This window comes from Anopheles gambiae, chromosome 3, assembly GCF_943734735.2.
Source record: "Anopheles gambiae chromosome 3, idAnoGambNW_F1_1, whole genome shotgun sequence".
Classification (NCBI taxonomy): domain Eukaryota; kingdom Metazoa; phylum Arthropoda; class Insecta; order Diptera; family Culicidae; genus Anopheles; species Anopheles gambiae.
Window position 1 is genome coordinate 83528922 of NC_064602.1, and position 19136 is coordinate 83548057.

At 43.1% G+C, this 19136-nt stretch overlaps 2 protein-coding genes across 3 annotated transcripts in view; one reads left to right on the top strand and one right to left on the bottom strand.

The window, feature by feature from the left end:
* The window catches only part of LOC133393081 (uncharacterized), a 412772-nt gene that overhangs the window by 260395 nt on the left and 133241 nt on the right, over positions 1–19136 (bottom strand). The window lies entirely within an intron of this gene.
* On the top strand, positions 12051–15287 carry LOC3291355 (juvenile hormone esterase). The gene is made up of 4 exons (XM_557411.3): positions 12051–12325; positions 12393–12650; positions 12718–13757; positions 13831–15287. Exons 1-4 carry the CDS (start codon positions 12137–12139, stop codon positions 14021–14023), a joined length of 1680 nt encoding a protein of 559 aa, XP_557411.3. The 5' UTR covers positions 12051–12136; the 3' UTR covers positions 14024–15287.

The following is a 19136-nucleotide window of genomic DNA, read 5'->3' on the forward strand; positions in this document are numbered from 1 at the left end:
CCTTCGCTGCGGTGGCCAAAGTGTTTGGCGTTGTGAAGTCGTCGCCCGCTATACGTCGTACAGCCACAACAACGACAACAAATGCCAATCGCCTGGTGCAGGTACGGGATGGCGAGGAAACGGAACCTTCGCATATTTATGTTTATTTTATGCTCACCTCAACCTTCCGCTCATATATCCTTTCTCACATGGCGCGCACACCACACACAAACACATTCTATACGGTGCAGTAGTGCAGCACCATTCGGTCTAGTGGGCCGCGTTACCAACCCAACGCTATAGAGGAAGCGTTATGCTCGATTGCATTTCGGCTGCGGCTGCTACCGAGGTTTTCTCCGTCTCCATCCGTGGCCGTCTTCTGGTTCGCGTTGCCAGACATAAAATGGTATTACTTTCCGCCCGCGACCTAGCGTTTTGGACGGGGCGGGTGGAATTACAGCAACTACATCGCCCGGTGATAGGGATGGTGGCAGGCAACATTACCACCTCATCGTCAAGCCTCGGGCGCCTACCGGTTGCCGGTTGGTTTGCCATTTTATTGTAGTGTTATTGCTGTTTGAAAAATTTCTCAAACCAACGACATTGCTGGCGGTAGTGGGGAGGGGTGCAAAAAAACCCTCGAGGAAGGTGGGAAGCGATGAAGTGCAGTGGCGTTTGATGCTGGTAACTTTTATGGTGGTTTCGTTCTGCTGGAATTACACTTCCGGTGATCGATACGCGCCAAACGTTCAACGATTGGGAACAAGGGCCGCGCGAAGGGAACGATTGCTATTTTGAAAATTATAACTTCGATCTATTATTATCTCCGGTGATTGTAGTTTTATTTTGTTATTTTTCTCTGTCTCACTCACACACACACACTCTTTCAGAGCCCAGGGCAGCGGAACAGAATGGTTTTATTTTGATTGGAATTCGATAAACTATTGCCGTAATAGAAGGCGAGAGACACAAACGGGCACTCATACGAGTGTGCAATGAAGTGCGGGAACAGTCGCTATGGTAGCGAAAAAGGTAATTGGATGAAGCTGCCTGCTATCTGGTGTGCCATAAACATTGAGCAGCTATAAACAGCTCAGCCTGTTTTAATTGATGGTTGAAATAAAGGAACATATTAATCCAAGGCATTGAGTGGATACAAAAACGGTGCTAAATAAAACGATTCAATAGATAAACTTAAATTACGTTCTAGGTAAATGTTATAAGGTCCATATTTTGTTAAAAAAAACTAAAAGTAATCTTATTAAAAATAAATACAAAAGCATCTTCAAAGTATCGCTCCCATTAGGCCTCCTTGCTAATTACGATTAAACTCAAATAATTTGCACAAAACTCTTCCTCCTCGGCACACACTGTGCACTGAAATTCTCTTTGAATCGTTGGCTGCATAAGCGGCAGCTCGCGGCAGCGGCAAGGATTAGTTTCAGTTTACTTTAGCCATTTTTCAACCTCAACCCTCCCGAATTCAGTGCAGTTGATTGACGAACTGGATCGTCAGAATTTTGAGCGTAATTAATTAACATCGTTAAGCGATGTCTGCGTGTCGGCAACCGTCAAAGTATGACGCCGTCTGTCTCAAAGTGTTTTCTTTTTTTTTATTCTGCTCGTGCTGCTTTCCCAATACGTCAGATTTTGACCATTCTACCGCTCTCTCCCACTCTTGCAGAAATATTTTTTTATGCAGAAATATATTCACATTTTCCGTACTGAAAGTCGTACCCGTTTCACCCCAATACTAAAACTTTTAATCCCGTCCAGCCTCTCTCATGCGCGGACTGGACAAATTTTCCAGTTCGTTAGAAATTGGTACGAGAAATGAATGATGATGCAGCGGGACCGAGGAAGCAAAACTTCAAAAACAAGACTTATCATAGCCACAGCACCACAGTGTTATGCATTGCATTTTTTGTATTATTTTTGGTTTGTTGTGTGTTTAAATTTCATAACTGACATCGAGAGCGGGCTAGTGGGAGAGAGTTTTTTTGGTGTTACTGCCGCCGCATTTCATGGTTTGTATGAAAAATGCATTTGACATCTGATTGAGTTGCCGCGGCATTCTAGCGCTTCATAAATCGCACCAAATTCGGCAGCGTTGTTTTTTGCTGTGCCCTGCACCAGTGATCGTTTCCTAATTCATGTCCAGCTGCAGCCTTTTTTGTCTTTTGATTTAGTGCATCAACTCCACCATTTGGACATTCAACGCTTTGTTGGCAGGGTAAAGGAGCGAAATTCCTTTCATAAGCCCGTTTGGGATGAACAATTCGCACAACCACAGCAGCAAAGCAATGGATTAAAATGCTTTAAGCTGCATGGCTTTGATTGTATTTTAAGCTGCAAAGGTGGTTTACTGATGCTGTCGTATTTCACGTGACCGGTTTGCTGAATGCCCGACTAAGCTTTTATGCCCTATGTATGTTGCCCCTGTCAACGTGGATTACAAGTGCATTACATTGTTTTCTAAATGCACTTTACGTCATCGGTGCTAGCGATTGTGTAAGGCGAGGATGGGTCTTTTTTAATACTGTTTTAGCTAACAGTTTGAGCTTCAGCAAAACATGCGAAGTAAGGCTGTTATTAAGTTATTTGTTTTTTAGGTTAGTTAAAATTACTAAACATTTTGGCATACATAGATTTTAGATCAGGATGAGCTCCAAGGCATGAGAATGTCTTTAATAATAAAATACTTTAAAACGCCTTAAGATATGCAAATCACATCGCAGATTATTCCTTTTAAAAACTGAAGCAAAGGACTTTTAACCATTTAAACCACCGATGAAACTGAAATAAAATTGAACAATTCAATATGGTTTGTATAATTTTTTTTTTCAATCATCCAAATCACAATTTAAAACTCAAAATAACATGCACAAAAGAAGACGCATAAAAAAAAACATAAATATAATCAATATCTGATTGGCATCGTTTACTAAATCATACCATTGCTAGCCAGCAATCCTACAATCCCGTACACCGTCCAACACCTTTCCCCAAACTGTGCTCCACCATCGGCTCACCATCATTTGTCGGCGAGGTACGCACGCGGTGACTTTTCCATGTTTTATGACCATAGTTTTTCACTGCTTTTTAATGCCACCCGCCGTCGTCTCTCTGTGGTTTTTTTGTGTGCTTTTATTTTTATTTCTCTCTGTTGTTGCGGCACCGATGAGGGTTATTGAGGTGGTTTTTTGTATGCGTTTTTTTAATGCCCGTGCGATCGCTTTTCAATCTCACCACAGTGAGGGTAAAATTGGGTGCATTGTTAGCCACATCTGACCATGCGAGTGTTAAACTATGACGGGATATGTGTGTTCCGATCATACACAAAAAAAGTTACCCAAAAGCGAGTTTGAAGACTGGCTCAGTTGAACGATTGTAAACAGCAAACGAAGCAAACTGTGGGCAGTGGTGTGAAAAATCAGGAGCATATTACACACACACGCACACAAAAAACGGTCAAAACAAATGAGAAATCATTTTCATAACGGTATGCGCTGGCACCGAACCCTGCCGCGACCATATCCCAATGGGTTTTCATACATATCATACCACATCCCTCCGGCTCGCGCACAGTTTTAATCTTCTACCAGTCATACCCAGCAGGGAATGGTTGGAATTAATAAATTGGACTGATTTTTATGCAGCCCCATCCTCCACCATCTCATCAGCCCACCGGTATGAGAAGGATTTATTGTTTTGTATTGTTGTTTTTTTTTACCCGTGACTGCAAATACCCAGCTTTAATCAATTACCGAGCCACCGATTTGAGGCACTTAATCGAGAAATGTTTGCAATACCGGAAGCATTTGTTCACACCCGCACCGGTCGTGCACCGGTGGTTGTGGTGATGTTGCCGGCGGTGGTGTAGCATAATTGATTCCGCTTATTAATTGATAATGCCATGCCGGTTAACGCGTGACGGCGGTTTGCGAGCGCGTGAGCGAGTGCACTCAACGTCCTCGAAAGTTCGCTGAGAGGTTTAGAACGCTTCCTACATTGCCAGCTGTGGTTTACAAGTTAATCGGATTTTTCACACGCCTGAATGGTGCTTTAAGCCGTCATAAGCCTAGTGTCATCAAACGGGAGGGCTTAAAAAGCACATCGGAAATCGAATCATCGGGTTGCTCATATAGTTTTGGATTCATACGTCTGATTTGTCTGATTTTGAAGCAATTGCTGTGACATGGTATGTAGTTTTTTTTCAATCGTTGAGTTTAATTTTCCGCATTTGATCGGCATTTGATTTGTGTTGAGTGTTAATTCATAAATGATTTTGACATAAATGATTTGACAAATGGATACAAAATAGAACTGAATTTTATTCATGTTTATAGTATTGTCTTAGACATGTTTTTCAAGTCTCTAGCATGTTAGATTTATTGAATGATAGTTAAACTCTATCAATAAAAACCTTTATTTAATACAGGATTCTTGTAGTAAACCAGAAATAGAACAGAATGGAAGTAGTGTGGTATTGAGAGGCCGAAGAAAGAGAATAAAATCCCTGGCTTATTCGATAAGCGATACAGTTCATAATTCACAAATCTCACAACAACACAATAATGCTAGGTTTAGTTAAGTGTATTTGGACTTGCTGATCCCAACATGAAAGTGTTCAAATATTGAATTTCGATTCTCCTAAGAATAGTGTTTGATGATACAGGGAGTGGCGAGAAGACTTACGAATATACACCTGTTTCCATCTACGTTCGAATCTCGTGCCGTTTGCATCGAATCGCAAACCGCCTGCTTCGGATCGCATGCCACTACGATCGAATGCGTGCAACCATGGTTGAATCGCGTGCCAGTACGGTCGAATCGCGTTCCACTATGGTTGAATCATATGCCACTACGATCGAATCGTGTGCCGCAACCATTGGATTTCTGAAAGCAAGAGCATAGTAAACGGTTTGTTTACGTTTGAAAGCTGTTTCTATCTTCACCGACGGTATTTAGCTAGTAAAATACTAATAAAAAGGGATTCTCTGATTACAGATAAATCACGAATATTGGTTTAAACCAGGGGCCTCCAAACTTTTCAGCCCGCGGGCCGCATTGCTTCAAAAATCACCATGTTGAGGGCCATTTGATGTTACCTATAATTGATGAGTGAACGTTTAAATCTCATTTTTATAACAAAATACTAACGATACTTGAACAGATTCGTGTTACTAAAGCTTGATTTTTGTCTAAGAAATGTAAAAAAATACAATTTCTTTTGAAAAAGTCAAAATAACCTAATATTTATTCTAAGTCTGGCAAAGTCATCGGGGCCGCATTTTAAGCACTTGAGGGCCGCATGCGGCCCGCGGGCCGTAGTTTGGAGACCCCTGGTTTAAACCATGGATTTTACCATCAACAACGAACACCGAATATTAGTTGAAAACATGGATTTTACCATCAACAAAGGACCATGGTTTGAACCAATATTCGTGATTTACCTATAATCAGAGAATTCCCTTTTATTAGTATTTAACAAACTAAATGCCGTCGGCGAAGAAAGAAACAGCTTTCAAACGTAAACAAACAGTTTACTATGCTCTTGCTTTCAGAAATCCAATCGTAGCGGCACACGATTCGATCGTAGTGGCATATGATTCAACCATAGTGGAACGCGATTCGACTGTACTGGCACGTGATTCAACCATGGTTGCACGCATTCGATCGTAGTGGCATGCGATCCGAAGCAGGCGGTTTGCGATTCGATGCAAATGGCACGAGATTCGAACGTAGATGGAAACAGGTGTAAAACAGTATTTATGTTTTTTTTAATCATTCATTTTTTTAATGCCTAGAAATAATTTGAAGGATATTAAAACACATTAAACATTAATGCAAAGAGTATCTATTACACCAACAACAACTAAAAGATTTGAAATTGCCTCCTCAACTTTCGTTTCTCATGCATTCTTGCACCATCACAACATTCGTCTCACTGCCCACCGTTCGAAATAGGTGCAGCTGCTCTAGAAGTACAAATGCTGTCATCAACAGGGAAATAGTAGTCACCACAACCATAACCCAATAGTAGACCCTATCCACACTCGGCACCGTAGCCAAATCTGTGCGCTCCTTTCGCTTACAGAATAAGAATTGTTTGCCTGGGGTACAATTGCATCTGGCGTCCAGCGCGAAACCTTGCGTGACATTCAGGTAGGTAATTTTTGAAATCGTCGCAGGCAGCAGAACCTCCCGGCTGTACTTTACAATCTCCCACTGTATACTCTCCTGCAGGTTGAGCGTTCGCACCAGCACCATCAGTGCGTTGGCACGCGACAACGTTGTCGCATTGCTCTGGCAGCCGTGCAGCAGCAGATAGTCGGTGTAGTCCGTGCTGGCGATGACGGATCTTCGCAGCCGCCTTGATTTTCTGCAACCGTACCGTTCGGGATAGAAGATGCGCTTGTTGGGCAGGAACTCGAACTGAAAATCCCACCACAACCGGCTGTCTACGTGCGTAGCGCATCCGTAGTGGAGAATGAGCCGCCGTGTGATGTGATCGTACTTGGTAATTACGCGCAGACAGCGCAACTCCTCGTACGGACTCACGAAGGGATGCAGATGATTGTCACTGTGGCGTAGATAGGCCAGCGGTATCCATAGGCCCTCGCGAATCCTGTCAAGCTGTATTGTTTTATTCGCATTTGGAAAGGTGCATCGCCGGTTCGCCTCCCAGCTGCTGGATTTGACCGCATTAGATATCTTTATTTTGATTTGGTCAAATATGTTCGGCACCTCCGCTTCGTCCTGGTATTCCTCGGTGATTGTCTTTTCCAACCGTAAGCGACAGTTGGCTTCTTGTACTATCAATCCAACTCCGACAGAAAGTAACAAAACTGTGCGCCACCACGACATCTTAATCGCTGCGATTGTTATCGGTGTACTTTTTCCGGCCGCTCAAGAAAGGTCGCCGAGCGGTACTGGCCGCTCCGGTGGCCGTTGACCATCGAGACAGTCACGGTTTTGGAGTTCGATCATATAGTAGCCCCTTCCGCTTATCACCCATTAGCAACGCAAAATGCTACACAGTAGTGAACAATGCCGGTTCTTTCAGCGTCGGCAGCAGTAAGCAACTCCTTTCATATGGATTAACCATTCAATCGGACGGTCGAATAGGTTCGTCAGGGCTACGCGTGCACGAGATGGCCGCCGGTCACGAGGGCATTAAAATCGAATTATTTTCTCATTTTCGGGCTTCATTCGATAATAATTACCCCTTGATGTACCGGGGAAGGAGTGCTCGCTGCATCGTCCTGACAACAAAGAAATGATTTCTGCCCGATGGATTCAGGCAGGAGATGTTTAAAGGTTCAATTTTGCGGTTGGTTCGATGGTGGTGTATGAAAGGAAGTAAGTGTGCAGAACGGAAATGAATAGATTGCTACTTTTGAGGAATAAACCACTACAATATGAAACTGAAAGGATAGTTTTTTATGGCATGCATAGCATAAATGAACATACTTTTATTGAACTAGGGTGGAACTCATTGCAATGAATTAAAATAATTGTATACGAATAAAGTGAAGCTGAAGAATTACTGATATCAGTAAAATAGAATACAATTTTATGATGATTTTTATTCCTTTTCATGTCACGAATAATTCAATATTTTAGATTCTAAGGACTTATTAAGGTACCACATGTATGATATAGTAGCAAGGACTTGGCTATCATGTATAGACCGGTATGTCCTCGAAGGTCGTTACGCCAAATAGAAGAAGATATATGATACAGATGTTTGTGGTTTACGGTCAGTGTATAATTTAATTTACTTTGAGTTTAACATGATTTCTAAGGTTAGTTGCTATATTCGATAGATATATCGCCTCCAACAAGGTAAGATAAGATTCTCAAATGAACTGTCCCCCCGTATCTAGGACTGACTATTAAGCTATTTCTCGAATATAGTAAATCTCGGAAGCCTTTATTGAGAAAATCATATTAGTTCCGTTTAAGACATAATTCAATTCTTGAAAATCTAATAGATCCATAAGAATTTAGTTTCAAAAAGATCAAATCATTTTGTTCTTTCACTAAATTCTTTATTAAAATTTGCAGTTCTTCATATCAAATATCATTAATATCATATTAATTGAATTTATTGAAAGTTTATCAGTTCGTTTTAGCAAGAACCGCGTGTATTTATGTTGATATTTAATAAACTTCAACGTTTCCTACACAAAAAACATGATCCTGTATCAACAATGTACATTTGACCGTAGATGTTGCGTACATGAATCACGGCTGCGTTTTATTGCAAACGCAATAATTCCTAGCAAAGCCTGTGCAGCTCTCCCTACAAACATACATTCCACTCACATTTTGGTCTTCCCCCAGCACGCTGGTCAATGAAAATAATGCCACTTTTTAGTGTTCCCAACTCCGACCACACATGGACGTTGGACATCTGGGTTGCGTTTCATTCTCACTTCATCGACACTTAAACCGCCTCATCATACTACCCCAAACCCCAACCACGTTCGGTCTTTCATCACCATTCCGATTCGCGGGTCAACGATGAGTTGGTAAGATTTTTCACTTAACGACCGTGTTCGACATGACCGCAGTCTCGTGTAAAGGCGCAGTTCTCATGTGAGCAGTCGCTTCACTCTTCCGAGATCCTTGCCGGGAGGGGATGGGATGCTTTTTTACGGCTTCTTGTAGTTGTTTTTTTTGCCATGCCAAGCCGATGGATAAATTTATGCTGTCTCATAACACATTCAGCCCCCGTGTGGCAAGGATCAGTAAGGCTAAGAAAGGTTAGCTTCTTTCCAACACCGAGGGCACGATTTACGCTTTATGATGTGCGTTCGTGCGTTACACTTTCGCCTGACCTTTTTACACTCTTGTTTCGAAGTTTTTTGTTTACGTATAGTAGAGTGGTTGCATGGAGTCATAACGATATCCTTTTCCACCAACAACAACAACAATAACGCAGGAACAACACTGAACAACTCTGCTAAACGAGCGGTGAAAATAAAGAAATGCAATAAAGCAATCTAAAGTCCGCTTTTCTACGGTTCATCCCTTCTCTCCTCAACGTGACGAGTCATAAAGTGGGATTTTCACTGCACAGGAAGGATGAGAGCTTCTGTTCACTGTCGCACTCGCATATGCAATAAAACCTAGGAGGAAGCTTTTTGCCAAGTCCGTTCTTTGCGAGCAGCGTCTTTAAGAAGGCACGTATTGTTGGGGAATGGTTTTTTTATGTTTAATTTTTCAATAGCTCACTTGGGAGTGCTGCGAAGAGTTGGATTATCCTTGCAGTATATCACGAAGTGGGGATAGAAAATGAATGATTTTTTCCCCTTTTGCAATTGAATGGTGTGAACGTGAGATAATTATGGTTGGATTATTATTTATTATCGCAAATGCATCAAAGGCCTTTATATGAAAAGTAAAATATGGAGGAATGTGTGCGTTAGGAGAAATAGGATTATTGATTGAGGAATATACATAATTTTAAGGTATTTTAATGAACTTAAAGGTCTATATAGCTTCAATACTTTCATCTCAATACAGTGTTTAACCTAAACGAGCTAACTAATGCTAATGAACCACTACTAAGACGCTATTCTTCTCGTGTTATTGTCCTTGTTTGCATCTCATTCCTTGGTGAGTCAATCCCTGGCTGGGTGAAAGTGTATTGTTTCGTCATAACTCCCCGCCATCCCGGTCAGCCTTGCGCTTCTCCCGTTGCGCAAAAGATCGCACCAACCCACTCGCTAAATTGAGTTAAACGAAAGCAATAAATTTCAACTTACAAAACAATTCGATTCTCTTTCCCTATCCCGTTCCCTTTCCAAGACGGGCTCGGGAGAAAGTTCTTCGTGCGAATCATACTACAAGCACCTCAGGCTCAATACCATTGCCGAAAATATAATGCAAAACTTCTTCATTCACCAGAAACGAAACACATACACATCCGCATCGGATTAGTTGCCATCTTGCAAAGGGAAGAACAAGGCTGACGACGTCTGCCACGACGAGTTTTAGGCGGTCCCTTCGTACAATATCCCGTGAAAACAAAAGCACGTGAAAATTGTGTGCAAACTTTTGACCGGGATCGTAGAGATCGTCGCCATCGCAGGCAGGCAGGCAGACAGCAGCAGCATCCCGGAAAAGTCACAATTCGCACACAGACACGATGCCTCGAGAGCTTAGCGTAACTTCCCGCACAACCTTGCCTTCGGGGAAACTTTTCTCCGCAAGCAGACACAGAATCCAGAAATAGCATTGCGCCAACGAACCCGGCGCTGTCGAGTTTAGCGACAAAATATTCACCCGTAATCGACTTTCGCCCCCGGGAGTGGTGCTTCTAGTCTGCGATTGCTAGACTCACGCTTTCTCTTGCACCAGGCTTCCGAGCAGTGGAAAGATACTGCACCGATAGGATGTGACGTTTTATGCACTTGACGCGCGCATATTTGGGCGGCCAGAGCGCTCCGCAAACTCCTTGGCTTGCTTGGGTTCAAGTTCCTTGACTGAATTATGCAACTTCCTTTTTTGAAGTGCAAGGAAGGAAAAGCGGGGCGAAGGTACAATCTAATTTATTTGTCCGTACGACCTCCCTACCGACGGGGTTCGTAGAGTTCGTAGCAACGGAAAGGGCCAACCAGCTGTTCGGCTTGATTGTCCTTTGAGGTTAGACTTTGAGGCAAAACCAGTGCTAGTTGGCTTCCTATGATTATCCGCAATCCGGGGTCCCCTTGGCCGAGGTCTATTTTCCTCCCCAGATTGGTTCAGATTGTCCGCAAAGGATACCTTCCTGCCATATGGGTTGGTTCTGGTTGTATTACATCTGGGAAGGAAGCCATAGTTCAAAAGGACAATTTCCTAAGCACCTATGAAAGTCGTATGATAATGATAACATATTTCAATGCGAGATTAATAACTTAAGCTTCGAGAGGCAGACTGGAAGGAGCCCCATACGGAACAGACAATAAAAGCCCACACCTTTCGGGGCAGAGTAAATCATGCCTGGGCGTCCTTTCTGTGGAGAAGTTACACTACACTCTCGCTCGACCTGAAGCCTTCCATTGGCAGTAAGTAAATGCATTACCTTAAATGGAGCTTACCTGTTTACAGCCCATTTTACTGAATCGGTACTTGGTGCCTTCCCATCTGGAAGAGGGATCATCATCTCACACACAAACGAAAGTCGTTGATGATGATGATGACGTCTGTACTAAACGTACACGCTTAAAATTTCAACTGTTTTCAACGTTTAGTTGCACAAATGATGCTCACTTTCCGTGCAGCCGTTGTAGATGATAGCTCATGGCATAATTAATTTTACATTCAGGATTAGATAATAATCTTCTCTGATAGTGCAATTCGGTTGTTTTTGGAGGTGAGAATACTACGAGAAGGCTAGTACGTTGTACAGGTTGATATCTTGGGATGTCTTAGGAGATTTCGTACTAAGACATGTTCTTGGAAAGTTAAAGTATGTGTTTATTATTGCCATCGCTATCAGTGTTAACAGTGGATTCAAAGTACCTTAATAATTAAATTTAGGTCCAATGAAAAAATAAATACAATGAAATTTCAACGTTTAGTTGATTACATTGTGGATTTTTAAGTTAAGGATGTAAAATATTGAGTTTAGCTGTTTGAAAATAACTTACGAGCTAAATTGCCGTCCACTGGCCTGAATAGCATAACCTACTTTCTTACTAACAATACAGTATTCTGAGACGAGAACAGAGCAGTGATGTACACAATTCACAGAAATCGGTCTCCATCCGATTCAAAACATGATAAGATTTGATGATAATGATTAGCTTACTAGTAAAAGGCCGAACCGCAAATTGATTTCCCTAAAAGATATGAAATTACATGTAAAGAACGTCATTGTTGCAGGAATTGCACTATTGCTGTTATGAAATCTCAGCCACCTACCAAACACTCTTTCTGATGTTCATGATAATAATCAATCAAAACTGTTTATTGACACCGCTCCTAATCTCGGTACGGAGTGACGGAACTATACTTCTTATCACGCACAATAAAGATTCGCACACCCGATGTGATGATGTTTGATTATAAATAGTAGACATTGCTAGCATCTCGTGCTCATCGGTTTGTCGTTTAGAAGCTTCATTCATTCATCACCATCCCCACCGATCACGTCGTGGCGATGTGGCCCTGTGCTGTCCTGTTATTGTGTCATTTCTTTATTAGCAGCGTGCAGGCAAACTGTCTGGTGCAGTACGAACAGGCAGCAACGGGAGTGGGAGAGACCAAGGCTACCTTCAACAGTACACCATACTGTGCGTATTATGGTGTCAGATACGGAGAGCCGCCGACCGGAAGCCTACGATTTCGTGTAAGAAAATTGAATGAAGGATTAGCAATGTGACCGTTGTCAGTAATTAAGGCTTTACACCTGACAGCATTCAATAGTGCATCAACCGAGTGGATCTCTAAACTACACCACACCCGGGAGTGTCTGTGCCCAGTACAATAATCCATTCACTCGGGACTTTGTCATTGGTAGCGAAGACTGTCTATTTGCAAACATCTACACGCCTCGTGTTAAAGAAAGCACGGAAGCAGCGGCATATCCTGTGCTAGTGTTCGTTCACGGTGGAAGTTACGCGGTTGGACATGGGGAAAAAGACATTAACGGGGCTGATCTACTAATAGATAGTGTAAGCAGTATAAAAGTGTTGTGTTTTGGTATTGTAACTAACTACTCATCATTAACGCTACTTGCAGGGTGTTGTTGTGGTGACCTTTAACTACCGGCTCAATGTTTTAGGATTTCTGAAAACAAACAAATTCAACATCAGTGGCAACTTTGGGCTGAAAGATCAAACCACACTGTTGCGGTGGGTGCAGCGGTACATTGGCAACTTCGGCGGTGATCCTGCGCAAGTTACACTGCTCGGTCATAGTGCGGGAGCCGGCTCGGTAACGCACCATCTATACATACCCCAGTCGAAAGATCTCTTCCATCGTGTGATTGTACTGAGCGGATCGCTGCTAGCGTCCTGGTCCTTTATGTACAATCCGCGACTCTGCACGGAGTCGTACCTGAGTGATCTACAACCCAAAACTGCGGTAGAGTTTCGTACCAGAGCTGTTGAAGATTTTTTCATCCAAAATGGAACGACCGGATTTGCGTTTGGGTTCGCTTCGATGGGTACTCCTTGCCTCATACCTGAGCTGGAACAGGAAGAGATCGAGCGAGATAACTACACCGTGAATGCACCTCATGTATCCGTGCTAAGCCCACCGATTACAAAGGTTCCAATACTGATAAGTGAAACGGCACGTGAATTTGTCGACCAATTGAAGCATTTAGATGGGTTTCGCTTCTACCCAAATATTCCTCAAAATTGGACCGCGCAAAAGGTTGGTGCACTAATTTCCTTTGTTCATAATTTTACATCCCAGTTGGTGGCGGCAGGTCATGTTAATTCCAGTGAGGAGGTGTTTCAACAGATAGCAGATGTAGCAAATCTACGATATCCTATGAGACGGTTGGCGCAGGATTTAGCTCAAACACTGCACGGAACGATGCCCGTGTACTATCTTCGATTTGAGTTTGATGGACAGTTTGGGAAGGCAAAGTATAAGGAGTATATTAGCTATCTGCCTAATTCGCAGTACGGTGCCATACACGGGGATGATTTGGGGTACATTTTTTCACCCTACAATCTGGAGGAGGCCCTTGCGAAGGCGGACCAGTACCGGGAGGAATGGAGGATACATCGCTGGACAGTGGAGTTGATTGCTAACTTTATCAAGCATGGGTAGGTAGTAATAATTTGAAGGCTGTGAATATGTAGTTTGAAGTGGAATGGTTCCATTTTTTTTTTTCTTCAGCAATCCAACACCAACTCCCAGTAAGCTTTCGAACATCACCTGGACACCCTGGAATGGGAATGACTCAGCTAACCCATACTTAAACATCGATAAAACGTTCGATATGCGAGAGTTTAAGGATGATAGAATCTTTCGCTTTTGGGCTGAAGTGTACAACTGTTTGTATTATAAAGTTTGTAAGTATGACTGGTGATGGTGAAGCTGGTGGTAGGGGTGTTTCGATAGCAATAAAAATATACAACAAAGGGGTATAAGCTGCCGATTTCCTGAGAGCAAGGATAAAGATTTTCCAGCAAACGCTACCCTCTCGATACATTCAATTTTAAAACCATCAACTTATCCTTACAATATGTAGGCTTAGTCCTTTTTCCTCGCATCTCTTCCCGAACCAAAAGTGATGTCAATTTAATCCCTGTGACAATTTTGTCTGAAACTTTTTGCCCCCCCCCACTCGTTAGCCCCATAGGTACGTATTCCTAACTCTGCGTGTAAAGGGTTCATCGAACGGAAGCTTATCCCGGAATCAACCCCTTCTGCTCGAGCGTTGTTAAAGTGGATATAACTTTTCATTACGCTGATGTTTCGTTTAAAATTTATTATTGTTACTCCCACCTCTTACGCTAACCTGTGCAGGCTTTGTGTAGGCTTTGGAAGTTTACGAGAATTTATGTCCCCAGGAAACGGAGCCGAAAATTGTCGAAACGATCATCGGCTTCATGAAGGCGTCGGTGAAGCAGACCTGCCACCCCCCATTTTAGCCCGCCTTATCTTGGCGACCAAAAATTATTGCAAAACATTTAAGCAACTTCTACCCCTGCTTTTGGGGAAGCACTTCATCGGGCCGGAGGTCGGAGAAGATCAGCTTAATATCTTTATTATCGCTATCTGCCATACCTGAGATGGGAAAGAGTTCGAATCGTTTGCGTTCACGGTAGTCTTCATCGGCTGCAGCACCAGCTTGAATGGACGGTTATTCTTTCCCATTCCTTTCCATCACCGGGGTTGGCAGCGTTTGTTTTAACAGGCAGTTTGTGCTTTGCCGAGTTCAGCGAGTCTGGCTGGCTTATTTGATCAGCCACCTTGCCTTCTACGGGGCTACGGTGACTTTGGTGATGAAATTATGAAGTAATAATAAAATTTATGGTCGACAGCTCGTGGCAGAGCGTTGTCACCGAGTGGAGGCGTAGAATATGTTGTTTCTTCGGGCTGGCCAATCCGAAGAAGATGTCTATAGCACATAAAGTTTATGGGTGAAAAACTCAAACGGTTTACGTTGACAGTCGGAGTTGGTCTCACGCTGAATAAAATATGATTCGATCAATTCCAAGCACTTTATGAGACGGTTATTAAAGGGTTTCCTTAAAGTTGCAGATTCTAGCAGAATGATTATGAAATACTCTAAAATAGTTACATCAATGAAGCTTAAAAATAATAAAAGTTCGCTAAAAAAGTAAAAATGCGTATGGAATGCTTTCATATCATCCAGATTGTATTAGTTTTGTAATACTACTGGGACAACCCTACCGCAAATCAATTTCAACCCTTCCATTCAACGAAACTGTACAATGAACGAGCTGCAAAAAAAGAGTAATCGATTAAGTTCTCATTTTCCATGCTGTGATATTGAAACGAGAAAACGGAAATTCTAATGGGGGAAATTGGGATTTTACCCACACTTTCCATTGGACGCACGAACCACTGAAACGAAACCAAAACTGACCACTTATTCGCACACACACGCTCGCACTCAGACACTCAAAGTGCCGAAACGATCGATGGTGTGCGTGTGCCGCCGGCCGCAGATCAATCGGCCTAATGAAATGCGATATATTTTCCTACCAATTATCGTCATCGATAACTTTGTAGAATATTAATTAGACGCTGATGGTCAGTGTGTGTGTGTGCGCCTGTGTGTGTGTGAGGGTACGTCGATCGATTGTCCATCGTGTCGCATACCGCCACACGGTGACACCACAAACCCGAACCTGCAACCCGTCTTCAACCCAACAAGTCGAACGCAACGGACCGACCACACTCGGCACAGTGTGTGCCCGCCGCTCTCTCCAGTGCTCTCGAGTGCCGAGTGTGATGCGATTTCGATGAAGTTGGTATAATTAAATTATTCCACTCGAGCGTCCTGTGCCTGCGCCTAGCTCGGATGGTTTCGGTTGGCACTGGTCGCCGATGGTCGGTCAGCGTGACTCCGATGACACACTCGCTCGTGGAGCGGTTCGGGGTGGTACCGTATCGATGCATCGGTGACTCTGCCCCCCTGAGAGGACGGCAAAACTTTCGGTCGAGCAAGGGTTTGCGAAATCCCGGACCCGGGGGTTCGGATCTAAACCCATCGTCTGCTCATCGTGGTCGGGCTGCTGCACAGTGAAAGTGTAAACTAATTGTAAGCAAATGATGGCGCACACGGGTGTGTTCGTGAATCAATGTGCAGTAACGCTCGGAAATGGAAACCAGCAAATCATTGGGACGACCGATGGACGGTGCAATTCCGCTGGGAGTTTTTCTTGCCCGAGCGGTAGCAACGTTTAGCAGCGCTGGTGGATGTTTAATTTATACAGATAATTTCCAATCCCACAACACGGGCTGAGAAGGGGGAGCAATACGTCGTGGATGGATGGTTCGGGAGTAAGGCGTGGGTTTGGACGAGTGAATTGGAATAGCAGCGAATGAGTGCTTTAGGAATTAATCGCTTAAGCTTCTTGTTTCGGAACCTATCAAAAGTATATTGAATTGAATGCATTAATGATTCATGATAAATTAAAAGCTACTTTTTATGCTATTCATTCTATGATTTCATGGGTTTTCTCAAAATTAAGTAAACTTCAACTGGTTTCATGTAGTATTTCTTGACTAGGAGTCAACTTCTTGATTCTATGATCATTTGACGATAAACAGTATATGCTACAAAGTATCAATATCAAGATATAGTGTTAGCTGTAGCTTTATTTAATAAATCCATTAAACTGTAATTTCGTTGTAATTTCCTTTCCCCCAATCAACCGGACATGATATGTCTTTTCCAACCGAGACTTACCCACGCCTGCCGAAAACAAAAGCACAACGAATCAATTTTGCATAGCTAAACCGCATCACTCTGCCACCACCGTCTCAAAATTCAAGAGTCATCGTTTGCCGTTCCGTGCCTTTTTGCATCCGGCCCTGAACGAGCAGCGCCCAATTTGAACAACTTTTCCCACGGCATCCTGTTTCGCGGCGATGCTGGACTGGCTCGCCGACTGCCTCCAGATCGATCGAACACGTTGCGCGAATCATCATAATTCATACGAATTAATTAATTAGGCCGATGCGCTGTTTGACATATCATTTAGATGTTAATTAAGATAGACAGCACAGCCCGAGGCACAATCAGCATACTCCCTTCCCCTAACAGCAAGCCGGCGAGGTGTACGCCGCGCTTTTTCCAACCAGCACCCATCCCCGGAAGCGTTCCGCATGAGAAATGGTGCGTTTAATTTTATCGCTTTTCTCGTATCGTGCGTGATCCACCCTTTCTGCCACTACTACTACTATCGTGTCATGCTCCGCGCGATCATGCAGCTGGCTATGGAGTTCGTCAAAAACACCCCACGTGTTCCGTTTCCCGATTGTGGATGCATTGTTGTGGAAATTTGTGCAATCGGGTTGAATCGGACTCCAATTAAGCACGGTGGGCCACACACACAATGCCATAAACCATAAATTCGATCGATTTGCTGTTGCTGCCGAATGTCGTAAAATGGTTGATTGCTGGACGCTGGCCAGGATGCGCAGGATGCGATGATTTATGATCGATGAAAAGGGGACTTAATGTGGACGAGATTCACCAATAATCAGTGCAATTAAGGTATCGCGTGACTTTAAACCGAACAAGAGAGGAGATTTTGGGTTTTGTGCTGATAATAATGACTTTTGCAAGTGTAGACTGATGCAGCTGCTAAGAAAATGCATTAATCGTCTTGAATTTTACTATAATGATGCAGTTGCAAGCCAAGAACTATCGTTCTTTTGTATTTTCCGCCTTAAAATATGCTAGGTATACGCTTTTGGTAACTATTCGTTAGGAAATTAACGCCTCAAAGTATGCAACAAGGTACACATTTCCCGTATTGGAATGTAATGGTCATAGTAGAATGAAAATCAAATATGAAAAGAAAAATTAAAATTAGATAATGTAAACAATCTTTGTTCAAACACATCCACAATGTCAATATCTTCATTCACAATGGTCAATATTATCTTTGTTCATTGTAACACCTAAATCACTGAATGCAATGTAAAGAAGCGTAACATCATCCTACAGTCATTCCATTTCAGGGCATGAATACTTAAACTGCTTAAAACCGACAGTAACATTGACTGTGCAACAAAAGAATATTATTAAGAGATTTCGAGAGCTTTGAATCGCATTCAAAAGAATGAAATGTATTCTAGCACTCTGTTTCTTGTTCAGCACACTATGCAGTCTTCAGCCATAATCTATCGGAAGAACGAAAGCAGGGAGAGCAAAATAAATGGCAGAAATCCGATCTCGTTGAAGCACCACCGAAGAAAGCAAGCGTGCTGAAAATGCACACAACCACTAGATTTTTGCCTAGTGCCGGCAGCAGCACACCGCATAAATCTCCATTCGACGTGTCTCTGCCGGTCCTGTGGGAAGGAAGCTGATAAAAAGTAACACCCGCACACAACACGCTGTACACCATTGTGCATGGTTCTTATGCAGATTGTTCTGTGTGCACTTTTCAGCGCCCGTGCCACGATGCACTGCCGTTCCCATCTTGATGCGTTTGAGCGGTGTTCTAAAGAGAACGTGTCATCGAACAAGTGTTTCAGCCGCCGTTCTCTCGCACCTCAGCGGGACGCTCCCTTAAGTTGGGATGAAGAATAAAAAAACATGCACTCATCTGTTGAGGCAGAGTGATGAAAAAGAACAAGCTCGCGTGCATCATGCACCTTCCTGCATGCCTGCATGCCTTCGTCCTGTCCGGTAGCGCCCTGTCCGACGCTTTTGTTCGTTCTTCATTACGGATTCATAAATCTGTTAAAACACGAACACATTTCCAACGAGCTGATGAAATTAATATTTATGTGCGCTTGCAAGAGTTCGGGGTTTTAAAATTCAATTACCATGCGCTAGGGTCTCTTGCTCGCCCGAAATGGAGGATGATGTATCTGAACTTTCTCTCGCTGTAGTATTATTTTTTTGTCTGTGTTCATTTTTCCCCCAATTGCGCTTAAACGGGACGGTAACGGAGACTCGGCGCTCGATGGAGTAAGTTTTAACACAAACC

Coding starts and splice junctions, on each gene's coding strand:
- LOC3291355 (XM_557411.3), top strand. CDS start 12,137: ATGTGGCCCTGTGCTGTCCTGTTATTGTGTCATTTCTTTATTAGCAGC. Junction 12,326..12,392: donor CCGGAAGCCTACGATTTCGT/GTAAGAAAATTG, acceptor TACACCTGACAG/CATTCAATAGTGCATCAACC. Junction 12,651..12,717: donor CTGATCTACTAATAGATAGT/GTAAGCAGTATA, acceptor CGCTACTTGCAG/GGTGTTGTTGTGGTGACCTT.